Source organism: Nicotiana attenuata, unplaced genomic scaffold (genome assembly GCF_001879085.1).
Source record: "Nicotiana attenuata strain UT unplaced genomic scaffold, NIATTr2, whole genome shotgun sequence".
NCBI lineage: Eukaryota > Viridiplantae > Streptophyta > Magnoliopsida > Solanales > Solanaceae > Nicotiana > Nicotiana attenuata.
In genome coordinates this window covers 134389-150895 of record NW_017672524.1, presented here as the reverse complement: position 1 = coordinate 150895, position 16507 = coordinate 134389, and the positions used below count along the sequence as shown (strand labels likewise).

The following is a 16507-nucleotide window of genomic DNA, read 5'->3' as shown; positions in this document are numbered from 1 at the left end:
TCTAGGCCTAAATCATGTAAATAAGGGTAGAAATTTAGGGATTTGGGTAGAACTAGGGCTTTTTGATTAATTGTGATTTAGACCTCGTTTTGGGGTTGAATTTTGGAAATAATTATATATTTGGGCTCGTGGGTGAATGGGTGATTTGATTTTGGTCCGAACCTCGTGTTTTGACCAAGCGGACCCGGGGTCGATTTTTGGGTTTTTGGGAAGAATGATTGGAAAGCTATAATTAAACATTGGAATTGGATTGTTTAGCCTTTATTGATGTTATTAAGTCGATTATGTATAGATTCGATTGGGTTGGAGCTGAATTTGAAAGGAAAAGCGGTGATTGAGGCTTGAGTTAGCCGTGGAAGTTTGAGGTAAGTGTTTGGTCTAACCCTAGCTTGAGGGATTAGGAGTTGAGTCCTATTTGCTATGTGATAATTGTTAAGTACGACGTATAGGCATGGTAACGAGTATCTATACGTTGGTGTCTAGCATGCCCGTGGGTCTTGTATTGTGATTTTCATGACTTCGTTGTATCCTTCATGTCTTGGTGATGTTTTCTATATGTTGTGTAAAGTTTGTGGAAGGAATTGTGACCTATGAACATTTAAGGAGCATTGGCTCAAGTTGTGTAACAAATTGTGAAAGTGTAAGTGATAATTGAATCTCTAGAGCATTGGCTCGAGTTATGAAGTGAATTGTGAATTAAAAGTGAGAAAGAAAAGAAGTTATTGTGTTGACACCCTTGCTGGGCTATTGTTGATTTATTGGTTATCTCCCTTGCCGGGATGTTGATATTACTGATGTTTTTCCCTTGTCGGGATTTATTTGTTGAATTGTTTCTCCTTTGCCGGGATCTTTATTGCAATTTTATTTATTCCCTTGCCCCATTGTTTGCGATTGTTGTTTGGGTGAGGAAGAGAGTTAAAGCACGAAGGGTGATGCTGTACCGCACGATGTACCATTTCGTGCCTATTATATTGATTTCATGGTGAGGAAAGAGTGTAAAGCACGAAGGGTGAAGTCGTGCCGCATGATGTACCATTTCGTGCCTATTATATTGATTCTTATGGTGAGGACGAGAGTAAAAGCACGAAGGGTGATGCCGTGCACTTGTCCTTGATTTCCCTGATTCTTGCTGATAATTGAGTTATGTTGTCCTTTATGCTTATTTACTGATTTTCTGTTGTTACTTGCTTTTATTTTGAGGTTATAGATTCCCTTACCCTATTTGCCATGTGATTGTTGTTTGGGTGAGGAAGAGCGTAAAACACGAAGGGTGATGCCGTGCATTGTTTTGGTGAGAGAGAGTAAAAGCACGAAGGGTGATGCCGTGCACTTGTCTTTGATTTCCTAATTTTATTTGATAACTGAGTTACGGTTCCTCTACATTTAATTACTGGTTTCCTGTCAATACTTGTTCTACCCCGCAGCATGATTTCCCCTTCCCATTTTTAATTGAACCGTGGTGATCCTCATATTTATTTGTTTCTCTTTTGTTACTATTCGATGTTTCCCCGTATCATGTTTTCCCCTCCCATACTTGACTGTATATTACTGTTCTTCTTTTTCGCTGTATATAGTTAAATTGCACAGGCTTATTTGGTAGTCTGGTCCTAGCCTCGTCACTACTTCGCCGAGGTTAGGCTAGGCACTTACCAACACATGGGGTCGGTTGTACTGATACTACACTCTGCACTCTTTTGTACAGACCCCAGTGTTGTAGACTTCGGACCGCAGTGGATTGCTGATTCTCGTTCATCAGGCGACCCGAGGTAGTCCTGCCGGCGTCTGCAGGCCTTTGCGTTTCCTTCTATCTACTATTCCTGTTTCTTTCATGCTTTGCTAGAGACAGTGTTGTATTTATTTCTTTCAGACCTTTATTTATTGTATTCTTAGACCGTCTGTGAAACTGTGATACCAGTTCTGGGTAGTTGAGACTCAAGCAGTTGTATTAGATATTCATGTTTAGATAGCCTATTATTTTTCTTCCGCTTATGTTGAATTCCGCCGTTTAAATGATATTTCTTCGAAATTGTTAAAGAATATAAAAATGGGTGAAAAGGTAAATTTCTCAAATAATTGGCTTGCCTAGCTCACACAAGTAGGCCCCATGACGACTCCCGAGGGTGGGAAATCCGGGTCGTGACAAGTTGGTATCAGAGCTCTAGGTTACATGGGTCTCACAGTTCACAGACAAGCTTAGTACAGTCTGAGGGATCGGTACGGAGACGTCTGTATTTATCCCTCAAAGGCTACAGAGTTAGGAAAAACTTCACATTAATTTTTTCCTGTCGTGCGACTTTGTTCTCTCAATGCTAAATTGAAACCCCTATTCTTGTCCTTTCGCGAACGGCGAGGTCACGTACCGCTTCTTTAGCCGAATAGCAGCACAAGCCGGTGATAGATCAGCTACGTCTTCGGAGGCTTTGTGGAGGTTGGATAGGTTTCACCAAGCTCTTCACTACTACCTTCAGTGGTGCATCTTCGGAGGATCCCCGGGATTATCTAGACAGCTGTCATGAGGTTCCCAGGAACATGGGGATAGTTGAGACCAATGGGGTCGATTTTGCCACATTTCGCTTTTCTGGATCCGCCAAGACTTGGTGGAGGGATTATTCTTTGGCTAGACCAGCCGGATCGCCAGCTTTGACTTGAGAATAGTTCACGCAGCTACTTCTGGAGAAGTTTCTCCCCATCACTCAGAGAGAGGTCTATCGGAAGCAGTTTGAGCGTTTCCAGCAGGGTTCTATAACTGTCACCCAGTATGAAATCAGATTCACCGACTTGGCCCGTCATGCTCCTATCATACTTCCCACTGTGAGAGAGAGTGAGGAGGTTCATTGAGGGACTCGTCCAGCCCGCTCAGTTAGCTAGAAGTGGAGGTAGAGGTATTAGAGGTAGAGGTAGAGATGCTAGAGGTGGAGGTAGAGGTATTAGAGGTGGAGGTGCAGGTACTGTTCTGGTTTGTGGTAGAGGAGCTTCAGTTTTATTTTGCGCCGTATCTGGTCATGCTTAGTGATTCTTTGAGTGCCCCTGTTTATGTGTCTATGTCGGTGGGTGATTCTATTGTGGTGGATCGTGTCCATTGTTCATGTATAGTGGTGATTGGAGGTCTTGAGACTCGTGTAGATTTGCTTCTTCTAGACATGGATGATTTCGGTGTTATATTGGGGATGGACTAGTTATCACCTTACCATGCTATCTTGGGCTGCCATGCCAAGACTGCGACCTTAGCCTTATCGGGTTTGCCTCGTTTAGAGTGGAGAGGGACCCCTGGTCATTCTACCCGCAGTATTATCTCGTATGTGAAGGCTCGGCGTATGGTCGAGAAGGGGTGTTTGGCCTATTTGGCATATGTTCGTGATTCTAGTGCTGAGGTCCCTTCTATTGATTCTTTGCCCGTTGTTCGTGAGTTTCCTGATGTTTTCCCTTTAGACCTGCCGGGTATGCCACCTGATAGGGATATTGACTTTTGTATTGATTTGGCTCCGGGCACTCAGCCCATTTCTATCCCGCCTGAGTTGAAAGAGTTAAAGGAATAGTTGCAAGATTTGCTTGAGAAGGGTTTCATTAGGCCCAGTGTTTCGCCTTGGGGTGCGCCGGTGTTGTTTGTTAAAAAGAAGGATGGGTCAATGAGAATGTGTATTGATTACCGGCAATTGAACAAGGTTACAATCAAGAACAAGTATCCATTGCCGAGGATTGATGATTTGTTTGATCAGTTTCAGGGTACCAAGGTATTTTTAAAGATTGACTTGAGATCTGGCTATCATCAGTTGAGGATTAGGGCATCTGACGTCCCTAAGACAGCTTTCCGCACTCGGTACGGGCATTATGAGTTCTTGGTTATGTCATTCGGGTTGACAAATGCCCCAGTAGCTTTCATGGACTTGATGAACCGAGTGTTCAGGCCTTATTTGGACTCGTTCGTGATAGTCTTCATTGATGATATATTGATATATTCCCGCAGCCAAAAGGAGTACGAGCAGCACCTTAGAGTGGTTCTTCAGACTCTAAGGGACAGTCAGTTATATGCAAAGTTCTCGAAGTGTGAGTTCTGGTTGAGTTCAGTTGCATTTCTGGGTCATGTTGTGTCAGCAGAGGGTATTCGGGTTGACCCGAAGAAGATCGAGGCAGTCAAGAACTGGCCTAGACCAGCATCAGCTACAGAGATTCGGAGTTTCTTGGGGTTGGCAGGCTACTATCCTCAGTTTGTGGAGGGGTTTTCGTCTATTGCAGCCCCGATGACCAGGTTGACGCAGAAGGGTGCCCAGTTCAGGTGGTCGGATGAGTGTGAGGCGAGCTTTCAGAAGCTCAAGACAGCTCTGACTACGGCACCGGTGTTGGTTTTGCCCACAGGTTCAGGGCCTTATACAGTTTATTGTGATGCATCTCGTATTGGGCTTGGTGCAGTGTTGATGCAGGATGGCAAAGTCATTGCCTATGCTTCACGGCAGTTGAAGATTCATGAGAAGAACTATCCGGTTCATGACTTGGAGTTGGCAGCCATAGTTCACGCATTGAAGATTTGGAGGCAGTATCTGTATGGCGTGGCATGTGAGGTATTCACGGATCACAAGAGTCTTCAGTATTTGTTCAAGCAAAAGGAATTGAATTTGAGGCAGAGGAGGTGGTTGGAGTTGTTGAAAGACTATGATATCACCATCTTATATCATCCCGGAAAGGCCAATGTGGTGGCCAATGCTTTGAGTAGGAAGTCAGCCAGTATGGGCAGTCTTGCTTATATTCCGGTCGGTGAGAGACCGCTTGCTTTGGATGTTCAAGCTTTAGCCAATCAGTTTGTGAGGTTAGATGTTTCTGAGCCTAGTCGTGTGTTGACCTGCACAGTCGCTCGTTCTTCTTTATTGGAGCGTATCCGTGATCGGCAGTATGATGATCTCCATTTGCGTGTCCTTAGAGACACGGTGCAGCATGGAGGTGCCAAGAAGGTTACCTTAGATGATGATGGAGTTTTAAGATTGCAGGGTCGAGTTTGTGTGCCTAATATGGATGGGCTCCGAGGGTTGATTTTAGAGGAGGCCCATAGTTCCCGGTACTCTATTCACCCGGGCGCCGCGAAGATGTATCAGGATTTGCGGCAGCATTATTGGTGGCGGAGAATGAAGAAGGATATTGTTGCATATGTGGCTCGGTGTTTGAATTGTCAGCAGGTTAAGTACGAGCATCAGAGGCATGTTGGTTTATTTCAGAGGATTGAGCTTCCCGAGTGGAAGTGGGAGCGGATCGCTATGGATTTCGTTGTTGGACTCCCGCAGACCCGAAAGAAGTTCGACGCAGTATGGGTCACTGTTGATAGGCTGACCAAGTCAGCGCATTTCATTCCTGTGGCAGTCTCCTATTCATCCGAGAGGTTAGCTGAGATCTATATCCGGGAGATTGTTCGTCTTTCTGGTGTGCCTGTGTCTATCATTTCGGATCGAGGTACGCAGTTTACCTCACGTTTCTGGAGAGCAGTTCAGCGAGAGTTGGGCACACGGGTTGAGTTGAGTACAACATTTCATCCCCAAACAGATGGACAGTCCGAGCGGACTATTCAGATTTTGGAGCACATGCTCCGAGCTTGTGTCATTGACTTTGGAGGTTCGTGGGATCAGTTCTTGCCTTTAGTAGAGTTTGCCCACAATAACAGCTACCATTCGAGCATTCAAATGGCTCCTTACGAGGCTTTATATGGTAGGCGGTGTGGTCTTCGGTTGGGTGGTTTGAGCCAGGAGAGGCTCGGTTGTTGGGTACGGATCTGGTTCAGGAGGCCTTGGACAAGGTCAGGATCATTCAGGATAGGCTTCGTTCAGCTCAGTCCAGGCAAAAGAGCTATGCCGACCGCAAGGTTCGAGATTTGGCTTTCATGGTCGGCGAGCGGGTATTGTTTCGTGTGTCGCTTATGAAGGGCGTGATGAGATTTGGGAAGAGGGGAAAGCTTAGCCCTATGTACATTGGTCCATTTGAGATTCTTGATCGAGTGGGAGAGGTGGCTTATAGACTTGCATTGCCACCGAGCTTATCAGCCGTGCATCCAGTGTTTCATGTGTCCATGCTTCGGAGGTATCACGGCGATCCATCCCACGTGTTAGATTACAGCACTGTCCAGTTGGACAAGGACTTGTCTTACGAGGAGGAGCCGGTGGCTATTCTAGACCGGCAGGTTCGTCAGTTGAGGTCCAAGAGTTTTCCTTCTGTTCGTGTTCAGTGGAGAGGTCAGCCTGTTGAGGCATCGACCTGGGAGTCCGAGTCCGATATGCGGAGCCGTTATCCCCATCTTATTCCCGACTCAGGTACTTCCTTCTTCTGTCCGTTCGAGGACGAATGGTTGTTTTAGAGGTGGAGAATATGATGACCCAAAAGGTCATCACTTATTTCTAAACTACATTCTATATTTTCGAGGCCTTGAAAACCTTATTTAGAGTCCCCTCGAATTGCGTGCGCAGTCCGGGCGCGTAGCCGGAAAGCTTAAATATGAAAATCTATGAAAAATTATAAAATTTGGTTATAAAATGAGCAAATTTGACTTCGGTCAACGTTTTGGGTAAACGGACCCGGACCCGTGATTTGACGGCCCTGGAGGGTCCGTAGAAAAATATGGGACTTGGGCGTATGCCCGGAATCGAATTCTGAGGTCCCGAGTCCGAGAAATGAATTTTTAAAGGAAATTGTTTTCTGAAAATGTTTAAGGAAATTTGAAATAAAATTTGATTAGAACGTGTTGGTATCGGGGCCGTATTTTGGTTCCGGTGCCCGGTACAGGTCTTATATATGATTTAAGATGTTTCTGTAAAATTTGGTGAAAAACGGACGTCGTTTGACGTGATTCGGGCCTAAATTGCTAAATTTGATATTTGATGAAGTTTGAGAAAAGTTCTTGATTTTGAGGTTTGATTCATTGTTACTGAGGTTATTTTGGCGATTTGATCGCACGGATAAGTTCGCATGATGTTGTTGAGTTAGTACGTGTGTTTGGTTAGGAGCCCCGAGGGCTAGGGAGTATTTCGGATGTGTTTCGGGAGGTTTTTGACTTGAGTAAAAGTTGCAGATTTCTGTTGTTAGTGCCCAGGGATCTTACCCTTCGTGTTCGCGTGGAATCACTCGCGAACGCTTAAGGCAAAAATCCCAGGAGCCCATTTTCTTCTTCGCGAACGCGAAGGTAGAGACGCGGACATGAAGCTGATGGGGGAAGACCCTTCGCGAACGCGTCCATCCACTCACGAACGCGTAAGGTTGAGGGGAGGGGTCACCTTTTTGTTCATCGCGAACGCGGCCACTGGCCCGCGAACGTGAAGGCTCGAGGAGCCAAAGCTCCGCGAACGCGAGCCTGATGTCGTGAACGCGAAGGTCACCAAAGCTGGACTCATCGCGAACGCGACAGGCCTATCGCGAACGCGATGAAGGCCTGTCCAGTGATTTTAAAACAGAAGCAAAACGGGAGTCTTCATAATTTTCATAACTTTTTCTTCCAAACTCCAAATTGGGCGATTTTTGAAAGAGGATTTCACCACAAACTCATAGGTATGTAATCTTAGACTCATTTTCTTCATTTTCCATCAACATGCATTAGATTTCTAGGCCTAAATCATGTAAATAAGGGTAGAAATTTAGGAATTTGGGTAGAACTAGGGCTTTTTGATTAATTGTGATTTAGACCTCATTTTGGGGTCGAATTCTGAAAATAATTATATATTTGGGCTCGTGGGTGAATGGGTGATTTGATTTTGGTCCAAACCTCGTGTTTTGACCAAGCGGGCCCGGGGTCGATTTTTGGGTTTTTGGGAAGAGTGATTGGAAAGCTATAATTAAATATTGGAATTGGATTGTTTAACCTTTATTGATGTTATTAAGTCGATTATGTATAGATTTGATTGGGTTGGAGCCGAATTTGAAAGGAAAAGCGGCGATTGAGGCTTGAGTTGGCCGTGGAAGTTTGAGGTAAGTGTTTGGTCTAACCCTAGCTTGAGGGATTAGGAGTTGAGTCCTATTTGCTATGTGGTAATTGTTGAGTACGACGTATAGGCATGGTGACGAGTATCTATACGTTGGTGTCTAGCATGCCCGTGGGTCTTATATTGTGATTTTCATGACTTCGTTGTATCCTTCATGTCTTGGTGATGGTTTCTACATGTTGTGTAAAGTTTGTGGAAGGAATTGTGACCAATGAACATTTAAGGAGCGTTGGCTCAAGTTGTGTAACGAATTGTGAAAGAGTAAGTGATAATTGAATCTCTAGAGCATTGGCTCGAGTTATGAAGTGAATTATGAATTAAAAGTGAGAAAGAAAAGAAGTTATTATGTTGACACCCTTGCCGAGCTATTGTTGATTTATTGGTTATCTCCCTTGCCGGGATGTTGATATTATTGATGTTGTTCCCTTTCCGGGATTTATTTGTTGAATTGTTGCTCCCTTGCCGGGATCTTTATTGCAATTTCATTTATTCCCTTGCCCCATTGTTTGCGATTGTTGTTTGGGTGAGGAAGAGAGTTAAAGCACGAAGGGTGATGTCGTGCATTGTTTGTTTTGTGAGGAAAGAGTTAAAGCACGAAGGGTGATGCCGTGCATTGTTTCTTTTGTAAGGAAGTGTAAAGCACGAAGGGTGATGTTGTGCCGCACGATGTACCATTCTGTGCCCATTATATTGATTTCATGGTGAGGAAAGAGTGTAAAGCACGAAGGGTGATGCCATGCCGCACGATGTACCATTCCGTGCCTATTATATTGATTCTTATGGTGAGGACGAGAGTAAAAGCACGAAGGGTGATGCCGTGCACTTGTCCTTGATTTCCCTGATTCTTGCTGATAATTGAGTTATGTTGTCCTTTACGCTTATTTACTGGTTTTTTGTTGTTACTTGCTTTTATTTTGAGGTTATAGATTCCCTTACCCTATTTGCCATGTGATTGTTGTTTGGGTGAGGAAGAGTGTAAAGCACGAAGGGTGATGCCGTGTATTATTTTGGTGAGAGAGAGTAAAAGCACGAAGGGTGATGCCATGCACTTGTCTTTGATTTCCTAATTTTATTTGATAACTGAGTTACGGTTCCTCTACATTTAATTACTGGTTTCCTGTTAATACTTGTTGTACCCCGCAACATGATTTCCCCTTCCCATTTCAATTGAACCGTGGTGATCCTCATATTTATTTGTTGCTCTTTTGCTACTATTCGATGTTTCCCCGCAGCATGTTTCCCCCTCCCATACTTGACCGTATATTACTGTTCTTCTTTTCCGCTGTATATAGTTAAATTGCACAGGCTTATTTGGTAGTCTGGTCCTAGCCTCGTCACTACTTCGCCGAGGTTAGGCTAGGCACTTACCAGCACATGGGGTCGGTTGTGCTGATACTACACTCTGCATCCTTTTGTGCAGACCCCAGTGTTGTAGACTTCGGACCGTAGTGGGATTGCTGATTCTCGTTCATCAGGCGACCCGAGGTAGTCCTGCCGGCGTCCGCAGGCCTTGGCGTCTCCTTCTATCTACTATTCCTGTTTCTTTCATGCTTTGGAAGAGACAGTGTTGTATTATTTCTTTCAGACCTTTATTTGTAGTATTCTTAGACCGTTTGTGAAACTGTGACACCAGTTCTGGGTAGTTGAGACTCAAGCAGTTGTATTAGATATTCATGTTCGGATAGCCTATTTTTTTCTTCCGCTTAAGTTGAATTCTGCTGTTTAAATGATATTTCTTCGAAATTGTTAAAGAATATAAAAATGGGTGAAAAGGTAAATTGCGCAAATAATTGGCTTGCCTAGCTCACATAAGTAGGCGCCATTACGACTCCCGAGGGTGGAAAATCCGGGTCGTGACAACCTTTTATAGTTAAAACTAAACCAAATCAATTATGGTCGGATTTTTTTTCTAACACCAAACCAAATCAAACCAAACTATAGTCGGATTTTTTTACCCGGTTTGACTCGGATTATCGGTTTGATGCAGTTTACTGGATTTTCTTTGTACACCCTAGATTATATTATTTTCTTTGTTCTATGTGGAATTAAGCTTCTTCAATGAGAGACTCCTAGAAGCATCTGAAAATTTCTTACACTTTTCCCTTGTGAAAGCACAAAGTAAAAATATTTTTCTTATATGAAATCGTAGAAAATAAAGTAATTGTTTTCTCCTAAAGTACAATAGTAGCATCTTTCTTGATTCATGACAAAGTCAATAAAATATTAAGTAGTTTAATATAGTAATAAACTAAAAGAAGTTGTCTACCTTGTACCACAGAATGCTTTGGTATATGCCTAAACGAAAAAGACTTGTGAAACACAAAAAACAAATTTTCATATTCCTCCCTTTTATTTTATTTTTCTCTCTTTCTTTTTCAGATAAAATCATAAACGAAGAATCTAAAGTTTAAAAAAGAGATTGTTGGGGCTATATATTTTGAAGAATTACTACGAGAGGACTAGCTAGGAAAAGCTGAAAATCATTAAAATAATGGAACACTCAGGTATGCTCATTCACAGGGGCGGATCATAGAGCCGAGGGGGTGCGCCGCCACCCGCAGTCCTCGGTTGAAATTCTGTGTATATATCTATATATGTGGATGAAATATGTTAGATATAATAAAATGGCACCCTAATGAACAAAACTGCCACTAGGTGCCAACGGTAAATGTTGGAAAATTTCTCTAGGAGGCGGGAGTTCTACTCTGGCTCAACACTTCAATAATTTTTGGAACTTTGGTTAGTACATTTGGACAATTAATGTGAGGTGTCAGATGTTCACTTATTTTGTTTTTATTTATTGTTTGTTTTTACTTTATTAATTCGTTTTTACCTTTTTATCTATTTAATGTTGTTTGACTTATTTATTGTGTTTTCCTTTGAGTACATTAAAATAACAAAGCTCCCTTATTTTCCCAAAATCGTTTCCCACCCAAAACACTCCCCAGCTACGGTGTTGCTGCCCAAACTGATTAGCAAGAGTGGCCCTTCCATAAAGCAAGTAAAGTAATTGCTTTAAGCCTCATATTTATAGGGACCCCATTTTTTGTTACACTTAGTAGATTATGTATATATTTTAAAAGGAGTTAAAGTGAAAAAGTTTGATTTCTTTCTTTAACAAACATAGAGGAGAAGGATTTGCAACTGTTATGATTCTACCAAGAAAGTTGCACTTGAAATGAATTTCGAACCCGAATTTCGTAAGAAACGTGTGATATATAGGAAGTAACAATTTGATGCGAATGTTGATAATGAAATCTCAAAATCTTTCGAAGAGTCCTTTGGAGTTGATTACTTTTATACATAATAGACAAGACTATTTTTTCACTTCAAAATAGATTTGAACAATTCGAACCATATGAAAATATTTGTGGTTTTCTATTTGGTAGTAAAACTAAGATCACTAGATGTTGGAAATTTGAATAAATATTACCTTAATCTTGAATGTTCCTTAAAGCATAATAATCAATTCGATATTGATGGTTCAGATTTCTTTTCCGAACTAAAAGTATTAAGAAAAATAGTACAATTAGAATATAACAATTTAATTGATACACCTAATCAAATAAAAAGATATAATTCTTTTCCAAATGCCTAAATTGCTTATAGAATAATCTTCATAACTCATGTTACCGTTGCTTCAGTGGAAAGAAGTTTTCAAAATTAAAATTGATAAAATCTTACCTAAGATCAACAATGTCACAAGAAAGGTTAAATGGATTAGCTATATTGTCAATTGAGAAATACTTATTCGGAGTTATTGACTATAAGAAAATTATTAATAACTTTGTATCTAAAAAAAACCAAAAAAAATAGACTTCAAATAAATAATTAAAAAAAAATTAAAAAGTTAAGGCCCCTTATAAAGTTTATCTTTAGGCCACAAAACTCGCCGGCCACCCCTGCTGATTAGGGTAGTATTTTGTTAATTGCAAGATATTTCCAAGTGCCAGTAGATGAAAGAACTGGCTGTCTTTTATTTTTTCATGTAGAAAACACTTTATGATATTGGTAATACTGCTGGAAATTTTTATGATGTGCGCTAAGTTGTCATAATTTTTTTTTGGTTCGATATATTTGTCTGTATAAACTGAAACGATGAATAACCCGAATCAAAACCCAAAGTTGATCAAACTGAACATTTACCCTTTTTGGACGGTATAAATAATAATACATCTACGTATAAAATAATATGGCACCCGCAACCTTCAAATTCTAGATCCGCCTCTGCTCATTCACTTCTTATGGTTTATTATTTTCCCATTCCTTCAGAATACTTTTGGTCCCATAAAAATCTCTAATCAGTTTTTTTTATTAGATGTTCCTCTTTCCCTCTTCATAAATTTTGATTAAACAATCTCTGATTTAAAATGGAGTAATGTTTTGGCAAACAAAATTTGTGCTAAAATATTTGACGTTTTAGAAGAAAAAGACTTTATAGTTCCTTTTGTTACACTTACACACACAACTGTTTCCAAGTAGTAAAACAAAGTCGGACACCGAATAGAACAAGTCTATCATTGTACTTGACACCACCAAATGGCATTTCCTCTTTATATTATTGCCGGCCACTTTATTCTTCCTCTTATATTTTATTACTTCACTCCTTACTCTTCCCACCAATTCCTTTTTCCTTCTCCAAAATCCTTGAAAGAACAAGGAATTATGGAAGGTTAAGATATTGTAATCACAACCTCTCTATATCTACTATACTTTCTTTTCTAATCTTGTTCAATTGTTTACGGGCACATATTGATCGAAGATGGATAGACTATTAAGCTTAGAACCATCAAATCTGGTGACGATAAGAGTTGAACCGGGTCAAAAATGTTCCGGAGAATTAATTCTCCGGAACGTTATGTACACCATGCCAGTGGCTTTTCGACTACATCCAGTGAACAAGACATGTTACTCGATCCGTCCTCAATCGGGTATCATCTCTCCATTATCCACAATCACATTGGAGATCATTTACCATCTCCCCCCTAACACAACTCTCCCTAACTCTTTTCCTCACTCTGATGATTCATTCCTCTTACATAGTGTTGTTGCCCCTGGAGCGGCTATAAATAAGAACCCTTCTTCCACTTTAGACATGGTCCCAAGTGATTGGTTCACAACTAAGAAAAAACAAGTATTCATTGATAGTGCTATTAAAATCATGTTTGTTGGTTCACCTGTATTATGTTATCTTGTAAAAAAAGGTTATATGGATGAAATTAGGGAAGTATTAGAAAAAAGTGACCCTAATTGGAAACTAGTTGACTCAGTTGACTTTGAAGGTCAAACTTTACTTCACTTAGCTATTTCACAAAGCAGGCCCGATCTTGTACAATTGTTACTTGAATTTGGGCCTAATATTGAGGCCCATAGTAAATCATGTTCAAGCCCACTTGAAACAGCAGCAGCAACAGGAGAATCACTAATTGTTGAACTCTTATTAGCTAAAAAAGCAAGCACTGAAAAAACAGACTTCTCTGCTTCTGGTCCAATACATTTAGCTGCAGGAAATGGTCATTTAGAAGTACTAAAACTGCTTCTACTCAAAGGTGCAAATGTGAATTCGTTAACGAAAGACGGGAACACGGCTTTACACCTCGCTGTTGAAGAAGGAAGGAGAGATTGTGCGCGTCTGTTGTTGGCGAATGGTTCTAGAGCTGATGTGCGGAATGCTAGGAATGGTGACACGCCTTTGCATATTGCTGCTGGTTCGGGAGATGAACAGATGGTTCGGGTTTTACTACAAAAGGGAGCTGAGAAAAATATACATAACAAGTATGGCAAAACGGTTTATGATGTTGCTGCTGAGCATGGCCACAACAAGCTCTTTGACGCCCTCCGTTTAGGTAAGGAGTATCTACTGATTTTGACTTGTATTATATAGTAATATGTTTTAAAAAATATAGGAGTATCTTAAAGAATTAATTTATATATACGCTCTATACTGACTAAAGTTTCTTTACACGATCAGTATAGTTACATCGTTAATTATTAACATATTAATTTTTATCATAAATATTTTATATATACCTCAGTGACCAGATTGTATAAATATTTTTCTTTACACCTGAATAAAGCTTAAACTCAAACATTAGTGGATATACACTATTTATACTTTAGTATATTTTAACTTGTTGTAACAAGTAACTAGTTTTATTTTCTAGGTTTTACTAATTTCACTTCTTATGGACAGTCTTGACTCTTGAAAGTGTAAATCTTTGTTTGTACTATTAGTAAGGGATGGATGGACAATGAACTATTATTTTAAGCACAGAACATAAATATATATGTGAAAAATCATTAAAAACTTCGACAAATTATAAATTTTAAACTCTAAATTCAGAAGTGAATCGAGATTCAGTGATAAGAAGCTTAAAGGTTGAAGAAATAAAACCTAAATTCTAAATATGTCTCTGTTGGTACTGAATAAAAATTTAACTCCATATTATTACATATAATAGATTGTACCGACTGACTCTAAATTCTTGATTTGCCTCTGTAGGTGACAGTCTATGTGTGGCGGCTAGAAAAGGCGAAGTAAGAACCATACAAAGACTGCTAGAAAATGGAGCTAACATCAATGGACGTGACCAACACGGTTGGACTGCATTGCACAGGGCATGTTTCAAAGGAAGAATAGAGGCTGTAAAGGCATTAATAGACAATGGAATTGATGTAAATGCAAGGGATGAAGATGGATACAGTGCTTTGCATTGTGCAGTGGAATCTGGTCATGTTGATGTAGCCGAGTTGCTAATTAAAAAAGGTGCAGACATTGAGTCAAGAACTAGTAAAGGAATTACTGCATTGCAAATTGCAGAGTCCCTTCATTATTCTGGTCTCACTAGAGTACTCATGCAAGGAAGTGTAGTTAAAGAACAAATTGGGACAATGGAGATAAATTTTGTGAAATCATATGGTAAAATGGCTGTTAAAGATGTAGAAAATGGGACTATCAAGAAAAGATCATCAAGAGTTCGGAGGAGTAGCTTTGATAGAACTGTTCCACTGGCTGTTGTGTGATTTCTCGGAAATGAAATCTTATAAAAGGCCAGCTCGATGCACTAAACTCGTGATAAAGTGTACGATCTTGCTAGTGAAAATTTGATGAAGAGCCTAGGATTCGTATAGTCATCAATAGTAAACTGTTCGGTTTTCATTGTAATTGTTCCATTCCATCAAATCATTTTCCGCTTTTCTTGTATTGTTGTGTATCTTTCAAACGAAGTTTTAGTATTGAGTCCACATTTTAGCTATTGTCATGCTGAAATTTGTTTGTACTTGTTATTATATCAGGCATAGGATCTGGATTTGAGTATACTGTAGTAACAATAAAGCTTACTCCAATGCGTACAAACAATTGAGTGTATTTTGATAGAATTTGGACCTTGCAAATGTGTGCATCACGAGCTGATGAGGTAAGAAGAAAAACTGATATACTTCTAGGCTAGCAAGTTTTTTAAGAAGCGGTGCATATGACATCTTGGCAAATCCATCTTAAAATGAGAATAAAGTGAAGTGCTATATAAGATATAGAACAAGTTCACTAATTAATATGCGCGCGTTTGGGTGATGTCGAATAGCCCAAACTACAAATCTGTGAGGTAAGTTGGAACAAAGTAAATAATACTTATCATGAGCTTAGGTTGTGACAAATATGAAATCAAGTCAGACTCACTATAGTACAATGATGGGACAAACTTCACTAGGACGCTAATCTATTAGAGGTGTACATAGAGCCCATGATGGAGGGCGACGATAGGCAAAGGAGAAGGACTAATGAATTTCTAAGCTGGCAAGCTTTCGAAGAATAGATTTGATGATAGACTATAATTACGTATTTTAGTCGCTTATTACACTTTAATTTACTGCACTTTAATTGAGTTTGAGCTTTAATCGCTAGTATTTTGCACTAATTCTGTGTTTTATGCCTTGTAGGAGTGATTCCGATGGATGTAAATGTTATGGAATGAATTCAAGTTACTATGGAGCTTTGAAATCTGAGTAAAAGCCCAAGGATTAAGTTGGGATCATGTTCGGGGTATTTGCAGCCATACCCTATATTTGTGCCACCTTTTAACCTTACCTTATTTTTAAAAATTATTGATTTGGTAGTCAGCTGATAAAAAATCCGTAATAATATGACCATTATACCCCTGACAAAACATATAAAAGATGCATCACACATAAATAACTTTACAGTTCTCCTTCATCACTCCGTCTCTCCTCAGATCTCCTCTCGCGAACTAGAAATTTGAACTAGATTCAAATTCCAAATTCAAAATTACTAAATACATTGTAAGTATTGCAATTCATCTTCAGAATTCAAATAAGTTTTTGAAACTGATGATCTTCATGATACATGTTTCTGTAATTATTTTCGTAATTGACGGGTGAAACATGAACTTTTCACTGATAGATTCACTGACAGATGAAGTTGCATTCTAAAGTTGTTTCACGTTGAATTCTAAAGTCAAGCAGAAGATTCTTCACGTTAAACCTAATTTAACGTTAAAGCTAAAAATTCAAATATGCTGAAGTTTTGTCCTGCATAACATGCT

At 40.0% G+C, this 16507-nt stretch overlaps 1 protein-coding gene across 1 annotated transcript; it reads left to right on the top strand.

Moving 5' to 3' along the window:
* The first annotated feature begins 12524 nt into the window (after window positions 1-12524).
* Window positions 12525-15287, top strand: LOC109213534 (putative ankyrin repeat protein RF_0381). Its single transcript, XM_019377344.1, has 2 exons — window positions 12525-13792; window positions 14449-15287. The coding sequence occupies exons 1-2, from the start codon at window positions 12709-12711 to the stop codon at window positions 14967-14969; spliced, it is 1605 nt and encodes a 534-aa protein (XP_019232889.1). The 5' UTR covers window positions 12525-12708; the 3' UTR covers window positions 14970-15287.
* Window positions 15288-16507: the final 1220 nt, after the last annotated feature.

Bases quoted from the DNA above. Each gene is read 5' to 3' on its own strand.
- LOC109213534 (XM_019377344.1), top strand. From the start codon at position 12,709: ATGGATAGACTATTAAGCTTAGAACCATCAAATCTGGTGACGATAAGA. The intron at 13,793-14,448 runs GTAAGGAGTATC...TTGCCTCTGTAG, and splicing joins CTTTGACGCCCTCCGTTTAG to GTGACAGTCTATGTGTGGCG.